A 12,566-nucleotide genomic window follows, 5' to 3' on the forward strand; every position below is an offset into this window, starting at 1 on the left:
CTGCGTGGGATGGAGGCGCTGTGCTGGGGTCTGGGGCAGAGAAGCAGAAGGCAGAGCACGGTGGCATATCTGAGCAAAGCTAAACATCCCAAATAAAATCAAACCTTCTTTGTTTTGGTTTTTTTTGGGGGAGGGTGGCAAGCTGGTGAGTTGTGTGACCTACCAGCAGGATTATTTGTTCCAGAGTCCTGGCTGAGACAATTTTGCAGGCCTTAGGATAATTCTTCCCTGCTTTGGTTGTGTCCTCTTGGTGTATTTCTGGTCCCTGACACCTAAGACCTGACAGTCCTTAAATGTCTTTGCCTCCTAACAATGCCTCTGCAAGGGGGCAGTACACTGATTGGGGAAACTGAGGCACCAACAATTAAGACCCAGCTGCTCTCCGGGCTGGGTGAGTCCAGGTACTGAACATCTGGTAAGAGATACTTTGTGAGCTGAGAGTCAAGGTTCACAGAAACTCTTCTCTTCGCTCCCTTGAAGAGTTTTTTCAGTTAAAAGGCTGATTTTCCAATGATAGGTGACGCAGAAATTCTGCTTTTCAGGCGGCTACAACCTGCACTGTGGCTGAGGCACTGACAGTGAGGGTGGGTGGGGACCTGGAGGGGTACAGGCTGCAGGGGCCACTTCTGACCCTCCCGCTGCCTGGTGATCAGCAGATGCCTTCGGCCGTGCTGCCGGCTCCTGTCAGCACCTGCCAGCAAGTGGCACAGGGCAAGGCAGGAGCCGCAGGCTGTGCCAGGGGCTGCGCCTGGGCGGCACTGGGGACAGACATCCCTCGGCTCTGGGGCAACAGGGGTTTTGCAAAGGTCTCTCTCACTCCTAACTTGTCCCCCTTTCCTTAACTGGACTCCTTTGTGCAGCTAATAACATGTGCATGGGCTGCAAAGACCTGGCTTTCTGAGCTGCTCAGAGCTTAGAGACCTTCTCATCATGTGTTTGTGTTGTGGGGGTTCAGGTAAAGCTGCCTCTGCTCTTCTCTGGTTGCACAAACACACCTGCACTGACACATGTCTGGCTGTAGCCTAGATCACTTAATTCCCTAATTTACTGAATTTCTTTCTCTTCTCATTGCTGAGGGGCCACTGGCTGTTTTCTGTGGCTGATCTGTTTTGTGTGAGTGCCATGCCTAGGATAGAGCAGCTAATGGTGTCTTTTCCAAAGTGTCATATCAAAGGAGAAAGGCAAAGACATGACCAGCCACACTGGGCTGGCCTTCTTGGGCTGGGTCTGAAAGTGGGTCTGGTGATGGTGTCATATTAACCAGACTGGTCCATACCTCAAAGGGACAGTAACTCTCCCTAGCCATCACACTCCCTACATCTCCCCAGGCTAGGACCCGTCTGCCCCAGTAAATACAGACAGCATAATGAGTTCAGAGAGAGCTGTCTAGTCGATCCTTCTAGTCTAATCCTTTCCCTCCTTCCAGAGGGAAGAAGGCAAGAGGTGGCTCAGAAATGGAAAGGGCCACAGGTATTTGTTAATTTGATTTTTATTTTTTAGAGAGCAAGGAAGACTCTTAATGAATGAGAATAAGCTAGCACCTTGCATCTAACTCTGAGGAAAGCAAGAAACAGATTTGTCTGGATTCACTTGTATTAGTGCCAGACCACGGCACACTGTCTGGTGCACTGATCTGTGAAGAATGGCTAGTAGGTTTTGATTTGGGCAGAGCTAATAAGTGTGGGCATGGGCTGGTCCTCTCCCCAGCTGCCTCCACCAGCATGGACACTGCAACATCTCACTTGTTTTTAGCCTGGCACGTCATGCCTAAACCAGGCAGAGCTACCCAGACAAGTCAGAACATCAGGACAGAGCAATTAGGTTCTTTGGCAGCTGCACTAATCCATTTGCATATTTGCAGTCAGCTCCTCGTTTTCTGATGAGCCTGCAAACCTTGTTCATTTTGCTTTTGCAAGTGTTTTTGTTTATGCTTTGTTCCAATTAAATTGCTGTGAGATTGGGCAAGGATTGTAATAGCAGCCTTGTGTTCAATGGAACATCTCTGGCAAATATCTTTTAAACTCATCTGTATATTAGTGGCTTTTTTCTCCTTATTGTTTTATCAACAGACTGATCTGCATACAACAGCATAGATTCAGAGACGGTATGCCTGAATCTAGATGAAGAGATAAAAGCACTACAAGACACCCACGTTGGGTGGTTTTAGCTTTGGCTCTATTAAGCAGGCTGCATCTTCTGAACCAAAACTGCCTCAGTTGATTTGGAGATGTCAGGGTCTTGCTCTGGCCAGACAAAATCAATGGATGCTGATGGTCTCATCTGTTACTTCTTTTCCCTTGCATTTGTCCAACACTTTTCATCCCTGATCCTGAATGGGTTGGGGACAAATGGACAACTTTCTCCTGTTTTGCAGATAGGTCAACTGAAGCAGAGAGAGGCAAATCTACAAGGAGACAGGGATTTCTACTCCTTAGCCCCCACTACCTCCCAGAATGCTGGCAGTTCTCCAGGCACACATTGTGAACTGCTGTAGGACAGGTTAGACCCTGGGAAAGACTTTTAATGGCTGGGACAGTGAAGCAGTGGAGTGGGGGGGTCTCTGGATGGGATGGATCACAGAGAGTTCTTTAAAATAGAGGATAGACAAATACCTATGAGGAATATTTTAGGCAGACCTTGGTGGTCTCTTAGGGGCTCTCTTGAGATTTCCATCAGAAAAAAAACCTGTGTTTTTTTTTCTTAGCAAATGTACTGTTTTCTTAATGCTAGCTTGAGGGCAGCCTCTCAGGCCTGGCGCTGAAAATTTGATACCACCTACCTGATTCTACTAGTTAATTAAGGACAATTTTAAAGTGCCTTTGGTCTTGTGATCACAGTCACCTTTATGTTTCTTTCTAGTGCATCCTCTGAGGTGAAATCTTTGCTGTGGTACCTCAGCCTAAAAGCTAGTAGAGTCCAGGCTGCAGGAGATGAGTGTCTATGTGATGCATGCATGCTCATATTGGCATCAGTCATGGTGAGTAAGCATGGAGCGAGGCTAAGGCTGAGAATAATGCTCTTTCCTTTTGAGAGGAATTTGCAGTCTGAGAAGCAGATGCTTTTGAACACAGAGACGACAGAGACAAAAGAGGTGTCACTTACCTCCGGGCTAATGTAGACTGTCTTGTTGGGGGATTCTGTTCTCTGATAGACATCCCTCAAACCTCCCTGCCTGCCTCCCCCCAGCTCTTGCTTTGTCTTCTGAAGAGAACTCAGACCAGAACATTGCTGTGTGAAAATTGTTTTGCTGACAACAACCCTTTTGGCTTAGACCACTTGGCTAGCTAACAAAAACCAGCTTCCTAGACTCCTGGAGTCAGCAGACTGTTAGAAGAGACACAATTCGTTGAGGTAGCCCTGCTTTTTGATGTGTGACCCTCTTTAACATCTGACCATATACTGAGGACTTCACTGGGAACTAGTGGCTTGGTTCAATTGACTATGTAGTGATGTTCTGCTGGGACAGGTTTCAGCTGTGTCCTTCATACTTTATGTATTACCTTATGATGCCTCCTCTTCCTTCTGAACCTGAGCAGCTCTTTGTGCTGCCGAGACACGAAGTTGACGGCAGCATACTCTAGAAGTGCGGAGAACACAAACAACAAGCACACGGCCATCCAGATGTCTATGGCCTTCACATAGGACACCTAGGAGTCAGAGAGAAAGGCTGAGATGGGGTGGCTTCTTCAGCCAAATGCCTTTTTCCTTGCTATTTTACATGTTACTCTCAAGGTTTTTGGAAGGAGTTGATCAAGCCATGATATAGTTGACATCTGCTCTTGTATACCAAAATCTAGCTCATTTAATATGAATGTATTATCAGGCAACTGAAACTGATCCTGGGCTCTTAAATAGCAATAGTTCCACAGTTTTTAATTTATCTAGGTCTTGATTGTGATGGTTTATATGCAAGGAAAATAGTAATCCAATCTGATCATACCAGAAGCTCTTCATAACGGGGAAATTCAGTACTATTATAAAAGTATGATGGTCAAGTGAGTAAAAAGCTGGAATGTAGAGTGCATTATCCATGTGTGGTTGTTGCAGTGGTTTGTAAGGTACAGAGCTCCTGGCTACTGGGAGCTGTGGTGGATCTTGGGGTGAGTGCTGAATCTTAGGGGAAGCTTTACTGCTAGACATAACAACTCTGCTAAAACTTTTGCAGGAGGGGACTGGAATTTGTTCTGCTTGCTCTTAAACTGGAATAGTGCAATGGCAGCATAATGCCTCCTGTGTTGAGCAGGAGGATCTATCTGGTGACTTACTTATGTGCTGTCCCCAGAAAGTGCACATTTTGCCCCTCTCAAGATAAGTGTGTTCCCTACCTTGGGCAGTGATGCTCGGGAACCAGAGCTCTGCGTGGTCATAGTGAGCACTGTGGTGATCCCCAGGCCAACACGAGCAGGTGCAGCATCCATATTGATCCAGAAGGAGATCCAGGACAGGATGACAATAAGGAGGCTGGGGATGTACATCTGGATCAAGTAATAGCCCATCTGCCGCTCCAGGTGGAAACGAGCTTCTATACAGGTGAACTTGCCTGAGAAGGATGGGAGATACATGGAAGATTACTGATAAGGCACAGTGAGCCTCCTGGTTTCAGCTATTTTCTGGGGACTTTCCTTGCCTTGCCTAGAACCAAAGTCTTGTTAGAAGAGGAAATTAACAGCTATTGTCCAGTTCTGAAATATGAGTGTACAATATCAACATAGCAAAAAAGCTCTTGACAGTATGTCCTTTGTCACTTAAATTTCATCTGCTCCCTTGCATCAAAGACAAAAGAAGACGCTGGGAGAGAAGGTCCAGACCAAACACCCTTGAACTGATGTAGATGTTACTGGGGGCAAGAGGGTTCCACACATTTGTGTCTATTAGCTTTTTATCAGCTATATATGTGTATATTTACTGGCAACATATCTATGTGTATTTATATGTATGTTGTCCCCGGATGTGTAGAACAAGGCTTATATCACCTGTGCCATCAGACATAGCAAGAGACTCTGGCAAATGGACAGTCCTGAATTCCCCTCTAATGAACCCAGCAGCTAAGCGTAAACAGCACTGACCTGTGTTGTAGTGCTTTGTGCAGTATCTCAAGTCTTTTTCTTCTTTGAGGATAAACTGAGGCAACGTCAACCCATCAGCAACTTGCACGGCTCCTTTTTCTTGCCACTCAAATATGAGATCATTCATTGTGTAGCCAACTGTTGAGAGGAGGGAACAAATACCATGTGAAACGTATTAAATACTGATCTGCAAAGGGACAGACTTTTAGAAGAGAGCTATGCTTGGAGACAGGGGTTTTTCCTGGCCTTCCTTAGAAATGCTGTAATGAATGGGATTTGGGTTGAGACAAAATGACTTGTGCCTGTGATAAAAGCTAGGGTAATGACCTGCACTGGAACTGTGATGGTGTGCAATGAATTGTCTGCAATAAATCATATTTTTTCTTGGATTTGGCTTGTTGAGCTGTTTGCTGATTTTTCAGACTTGACCTCCTTCTCTGAAAGAAGTTGCTCATTGTCTTTCCCTCCTTTGGGATAAGCAATGCAGCTGAAAGCACTTTCACCTTTCTCCTCCAAAGTGAAAGGCCAATGTAAATACAACTAAGCCAGGGCTCCTCTCATGGGATCTTTTAGGGTTTGGCTTTTCTACAAAATGTCACATGTGCTGAATGAATGGAAAATCCTGAGCAAGGGGTTCTTGAGCAAGTCTCCAGTGAAGGCTGAACTGGGAATGGGTTGCAGCTGGGGAGGGAGATGGCAAGGGAGAGGGAAAACACATTGTCTCCTCTCCAAAAAGGAGATGTGCACAGGACTCACAGCTTTCTAACTGCATGATGCATGTCTGTACGTCCATGGGGAAGTTCTTCAGGTCCATGGGGCAGGCCAGAGTCAGCGTGATCCTGAGGAGAGAAGACAGCACAAGGGAATGTCAAACAGTTTGTGGCACTGATGAGGGGGTGAACCCTCTCAGGTTCTGTCTGCAAACAGGCTGGTACCTTGCCTGAGACACAGGGGTGTGCTGGGGGAATGACTGATCATTCACCTCTTCCCTGCCTGTTTTTTCACATGCGGTGTTGGAAAGCATCAGAAATGCCAAGCATTTGGGTCTGTGATATAATTCCTGGCAGAGTTGTCTGTTGCAGATGGCTTTTCATTACAATGTTGTTTTGAACTGGGCAGAACAAAGGGTTCCCACACCAAACAGTTTTGCTGCTTCAGTCTTCATTTCTTGCCTCAAGCTCACAACAGTTTGGATTAGCAGCAAGCCATTCTCTGGACCCCCGCAGATGCATTTCTAGAGACTGGGACTGTTTGTAAATCTTTAAACAGAAAATTTCTGTGTCAGAAAAAAACAAATGAAGTTTGATCAAGATTACACTTTGCTGTGGGGGAAAAGAGAGACTTTGGTGGGATTTTCTGCAGGGAAAATGCCCTGTGGTAAATCAGTATGGACCTCTGTATCTTCCTGAATTCCTGCTGTGCCTCTTGAGATCTCTACTTTTGTCTCACAAGCTCCATTTTCCACTAGGTGCAGGCTGAATTTTCTCTGTTACATTGCTGTGCTGCCTTATACCATGATCTATACTCAAAATGTTTGTTTGGTTCAACAAGCTGATATTAAATGATATGATTCAGATAGCTAGACTTGTGTAATTTGGTTTGATAATGTTGAAAACGCTGTTCCCTAAAGTGTTCAGATTTTTCAGCTTTTTGCCTTGATGTAGAAATAGTGGCATTTCCTGGGGGACAGGAATTGAATTTTTCTATCAGCAGACCTACAAGAAACTTAACAGGAAGGAACAATACTTTAACTTAAATCCTTATGTTGGAAGAAATAGTCTGCTTGAGTTTAGAGGCATGCTGGGACAGAAGATGTGACAGTAAAAAGAATCAACCCAATTTGAGTTTCCTCTTTATGAAAGCAACTACATTTTCTGTATTTAAACAAACACCTCACTAGAAGAGAGTCATCACTGGCCTTTGCCCACTTTGTTTTTCTCATCGCATCGCTGGCAGGGAACTCCATTTCTGATCAATCAGAGAGATAAGCCTTCAATTACATCTTCAGACAAGCCCCTTGAGAAGAATTTACTGTAAATATCTGCCAGATATGAAACAAGGGTGACTGTGGCTATGACTAGGTCATGAGATGCTGAGCACATGCTGGACAACTGTGTGCTGAGAAGGGGTCAGAGTGAAATCCTCAAGGGTGATTTTGGGTGAACCCAGTGCTAAGCATGCTGACTCTTGGGTCCATGGGACAAGCCCACCTTCTTGTAAGTGCCTTGACTAGAATTTTTCTATTGCAAATAGTAATAGCAAAGAGCCAGTGAGGAAATGGCAGAGCACTTCAGACGGAAACTGCTTTTAAAAGGAAAAGACTATTTTTCCTTTTGGAAACTCTTTGCATTTACATTGTGTTCTTCCATCATGAATGTCTCTTTTTAATTTTCACAGGAAAATGTACTTAAAAAGAAATCTATATTTTCATTTGGAGATGAGCAAGATAGGAAATTTCTTTTTTGTAAAACAAGAACTGAAGTGTTTTCAAGTTTTTGCCTTGAAAATGGTGATCAGCTCAGCCACATCGCTCCATTTCCTCTGCTGAGTTGTTGCTCTGTTTTGCAGAGCAACCCCAGGGCTGGGGTGACCCAGTATTCCCCCTCTGTGCTCCTGCAAACCCACCTGGAACAGGACTATGTGCCATGCTCACTGCCAAGTTGCTGGTGGCAGTTTTACTACGTGTCTGTTTTTAGAAATTGAGAATGTGAGGTTTCTTCATTCAGCCACATGCCTGGCAATTCTCTCACTGTTTTGGCCATCAGGGAGCTGGTCTTTGGGCTGGAACCACCTTGATGTTTGATGGAGGCTGTCTACCTTGCAGCATTAAGCTGTTTACTTTCCATTTTACAGCTCCATGCTGCTTTTTTCTTCTCCCTTAGCTGCCATTGGGAGCGGCAGTGTGAGATGAGGTGTGCATACATTAGGCAAATTTACATTATACATGAGGTGAAAAAGTCTTCAAGATAGAGTTAAACTTTCCTGCTTTAAGCTCATGAAGTTTGGTCTTAATTTCATTGGTTTAAAATAAAGAGTGGATGGGGTTGGAAGGAAAGTGATGGTGGGGAATTGGATTGATTTCCTGTGGGAAATTCATACAATTAGTTCAGCTTCACTGATGGATTCTTGGATCTAGTGATAAAGGGATAAATGGGAAGAGTTATGGTGAGAAAAGCCATGGACCAATACTTAGCAGTTTCCCTAATTTTTTGTCAGGAAATGCTGCAGCTTTCAAAACATAGTTTTCATGGGCTGGTTTTAGGCTTGTGCTAGTATATCTCAAGTAATTTTACACTAGGGATGTTAAGGAATCTATTAGTGAGAAGCAGAAGTCTCAGACTGAGAAAGGTAGAGATGAGCTAGATTCCTTCCCAGACCAACTCTCTGTCTCGATATGCTTTGGCTAACACATTCCTGGTTGTTACTTTTCTACCTGTTGTAAGCAGCAGCAAGTGGCGACCATCTGGCTGAAGTACTGACATCCTTCTGCTCCAACATGGATTCAACTACTGATGTAAGGAGGTATTTCCCAGTCTCCTTTTCACTCCAGTTTTTTCTCTCCCTTCTCCAAATTAAACTGTTTCTGAAAGTAAATATCTTAGGCATAGCTTTGTCTTAGCAGGTCTTGAAGACAAAGCTGCCTAAGAGAGAGTATGGCAGCTATGCAGTGGTCTCTGCTGCCCCAGAGGCAGTCCAGCTCATGGTATGCAATCTCCACGCCTTTCAAGAGTGCCATCCTTCTCCAAGATCCTGACTTCTGGCAGGATGGATGAGGCACAGGAAAAATTGTCTCTATCTCAAGCTCTTCACTGGTGTGTGATGGAGTACTGTCAGGCTGCCTCGTCCTTTTGGATGGGCATCTTCTTACTTAACCATGAAGAAAAATAATGGTGTTTCTCATGCTTTCTTTTAAAGGGAAGCTACTAATGCAAAATTAGGACTTGAAGCTCAGGTAGCTGGTGGCACTTTCTCAGAAAGATTCCACAGTTTTGCCAACCTCTTCTTCTTGAGGTGGCTGGAGAAAGACCTCTTCACTTACAGCACATTACTCTGCTCCCACAAGGATGTGTTCACATGTGCAAACAGGGAACTGTATACCTCACTGCTCTTAAGCAAAGGTTAATGCTGGGTATAAAGGTCTAGATGAGGGAACTGGTTACTGACCTGTTTCTTTCTTTTAGCTTGTGTAGCTGTATTTAACTCAAAAAACATTGAAACAATATTGGCTAGGGAAATAAGGGTGTGTTTCACTTTTCAGTGATTTTTGTGCGAAGGACTCTGCCCCAGAAGGAGGATGAAACACTGGCACAGGCTGCCCACAGAAGTCATGAGATCTCCATCTGTGGGGTATTTCAATTTGGCCAGACAAAGCCACAGCTGATCTGATTGGTTGTCAATCATCAGGATGAGGTTGCATGGGAGACCTCCAGAGGTCCCTTCCCACCACATTGCCATGACACTGCTAATTGTATGATCTCCTACTTTAAAAACCCCTCAATTTCTGTCATCTAACAGCATTCTCAAGTCTTCACTTTCTCATTTTAGGCTTGAACAGTGGGAGTTTGGCTTTGCCCTCCCCTACCTTGGTGGAGCTCTTCCCATTGAGTCACCTCACCTGATGCTGTAGAGGACGTTGCCATTTCTGGAGATCCTCAGAAGCTTGTTGTCTGTGGTAATCTCATGGAAATGGGCCCCTTTCTCATTTGCGAAGAACAAGTCAGGCTTCCAGATGGAGTCCAGCATAGAGGGGTCCAGGTCCAGGGAGTCATCAGGGTATTCATTGTACGCCAGCCGTGGGTCATTCCATTGCTGTCGCAGGAAGATGTTCACCCTGTAATCCTGAACAGTGTAAGCAGGGAGAAGAGAAACACAGTTGGTCCTCAAAGCAGGCTCAAAGTGCTGAAAACCAGGGAGCATGTACTAAAATAATTCTCAAAACCAAACCATGTCTAGGCCTATTCCCAAGCCATGACAAGCCTTTTTTTGCTTTATTTCTCAAGGAGCTGTTGTTAATTTTTAGCTTTGTAGCTTGCAGCTATCTCATAGCATGAGCAGCTGCCTATCCTTGCATCTCTCCGTCACAGCAGTTGTCAGCTGTGTGTGAAGTGTCAAGACCTCAAGTCTGAACCCTGAGGCTGGAGAAGTGATGTTCAGTTGTGGAGGCTGTAAGGGCTGGTGTCAGCAAGACGACTGTTGCAGAGGATTAAGGGGGAAAGGAGACCAAATGTAACTTCCTTTCAGTGTTGAATCATCCCGTATTGTGACTATGATTCCTCCAGACTTTTCAAAAGAAAAGGCACAGTGATACAAGCAGCCCATGGAAGGGATATTCCCTGTGTGTCCACTAATATAAGGGTAACTCAGATGAACTGATGGGAGCAGCTGCACTTGGTGAGAGTATGTGAACATGAGAGGGATGTGCATGAAGTCTACTCTCCTAATCCTAAGTGAGTGTTCTGGGTTCCCCTCTCTAATGTCAAAATGCCATAAATGCTACAGATTTTATAGGATAGTCATCTTTAATGGAAGCTAGTCCCCAAGCACTATGCCAAATGCTATCTGCCTCATAACCGTGTGTCTTAGAGCTCCTCTGAGTTCCCCAGGCCAAGGCTGGCTCCTGAGGTCAAGCTCAGACACTCTCCTAGACAATTAAAGGCAGTTTCTGTTCCCCCTGTCTGACCAATAGCTTCCCAGGGTGATCTGTATGCCCCTTTTCTGCTGACTTTCACATAAGAAAGTGAGCCAACAAATTGAAATGGAGAGAGGACATGCCAGCTATCAGGAGAGGGGTAAAAGCTCCATGTCCATAAATTAATTGACATTTTCTAAGTATAGAGGCAGACTGTGTCTGAAGAGCAGAATATAATAAACCAATTTCACCGCCGTGGCCCAAACTAATAGTTGCTATCATGATTAAGGGTTTCTTTGGTGCCTTTCTAATACTAATGTACTTTGAAGACTTTTATGAAGAGACAATTAATGGAGGGTGTCTGATGTGCTTGCTGATATCTAATACCTGCTGCAGGCACTAGAATCTTTCAGTGAGACTATTTGGCACCTCTGAGGGGATCTCCCTGACTGTTATCAGGTCTGTTCTTTCCATTTGGAGAACACAAAGCTCTGGAGTTGAAGGGTGCATGTGGAGGAGAGTCTTTCTGATGTTGCTGCCTCAAGTGCTTGCTTGATTATGAACCTACAGCCTCTTGTCCAGAAGGACATGACTTTTGTGGAGTCTAGTCACACTGGAGGGTTTGGCTTGTGTCTTGGGTGCTTTGTGTTTTCTGGGGGGGGCAGTTCATAGCTAAGCCCATGGTCTAGAATCTGTTTCAAGCCACTTAATGCCATCCACATCCTCAGAGCACAGAAGCTGCTAATGACATTAATGATTGTGACAACAGCAAATGGACCAAGGACTTGATGCTAAAAGGAGCAGACTTCTGAACATGAAAAAGAGTTGCAGCACTCTCTCCTTCTGCTAATATTCCGAATGTCACCTTCACAAGTCCTAGTCGGTCCTGCTGACTTAATTATTCATCTCTGTCCACCCTGCATAATGTGTCTTGAGAAAATGTGAATAGCTGTGGACAGCTAGGAACCAGGGTCTTAGTGCAGGACTAGACAATCATGCAAACCTAAAGAGGAAAGCAACCCTGTATCGCCACTTCCCATGGCACGCAGCAGCTCCCCGAACAACTTGTACACTTTCAGTTCCCTTTTCTATGTATAAAGATCTGCAGCCGTGGCAGTCAGGGGAAATCAATGTCACTGACCTAATAGGTAGAAAGCAAAAGGTTGTTTTGCTTATTCAGCTACAAATAAGCTGGATGTTAGCAGGTCAGCTCCAGTTGGGGGCTTATGTCATGTATAACACAAATTAAACTCATGTTTGGAAGAAACTTCAGTGGTAGCTGCCCAGAAGTGTTCTCAGCCTGACGGAGTGTTGGAAGTGGGGGGTGAATGGAGTCAATCTCCCTATAACAGCCTGTGTTGCTGTGGATAAGCTTTGTTGCTGGAGTAAATTCACTGCTTCAGCTTCAAAATTTGCTGAAAGGAAAGGGTGAGAAGAGAAGTGTAGTGTGGTTTACATTGCCACCACGGAGGCTTAAGAGGCCCTAGACAGAATGATTACCATAGTCACCATGATGATGGATCTTAATCAGATGTTTGTGGGCCAGATGAAATTAACTTCTCACAGCACATGGCTGTGAGAAAGCCCCTCCTAAGTCATCTCCAGAGACCAAGTGTCCTGTACTCCTGTCCTACGTGGGGACACTCCAGGGGCATGGCGTGGACATGCGGTGTGAGAGGCTGCACTACCTCCATCCCGGGGATGTTCATCAGTGTAGTGAGTAACTCTGGTGTGTGTTACTCTTTGTGCTCCTCCTTTGGAGACAAGTGTTTGCAGTGGATATTTTTTGTTTTGGAATGTAGACAACTGAGCATTTATGTTGTGATATAAAAAAGGCAAGGACAAAGAAATATAATACATGCACTGAATGC

At 44.9% G+C, this 12,566-nt stretch overlaps 1 protein-coding gene across 2 annotated transcripts in view; it reads right to left on the bottom strand.

Moving 5' to 3' along the window:
• Window positions 1-12,566, bottom strand: part of GLRA1 (glycine receptor alpha 1) — a 39,034-nt gene that overhangs the window by 1,326 nt on the left and 25,142 nt on the right. For both annotated transcript variants that reach the window (XM_074838313.1, XM_074838314.1), the window contains 5 exons: window positions 9,682-9,905; window positions 5,823-5,905; window positions 5,067-5,204; window positions 4,326-4,540; window positions 3,501-3,647 (listed from right to left, as the gene is read on the bottom strand). In XM_074838313.1, coding sequence (XP_074694414.1) covers window positions 3,501-3,647; window positions 4,326-4,540; window positions 5,067-5,204; window positions 5,823-5,905; window positions 9,682-9,905 — 807 coding nt within the window. The remainder of the gene's footprint in view (window positions 1-3,500; window positions 3,648-4,325; window positions 4,541-5,066; window positions 5,205-5,822; window positions 5,906-9,681; window positions 9,906-12,566) is intronic.

This window comes from Strix aluco, chromosome 13 (genome assembly GCF_031877795.1).
Source record: "Strix aluco isolate bStrAlu1 chromosome 13, bStrAlu1.hap1, whole genome shotgun sequence".
Lineage (NCBI taxonomy): Eukaryota > Metazoa > Chordata > Aves > Strigiformes > Strigidae > Strix > Strix aluco.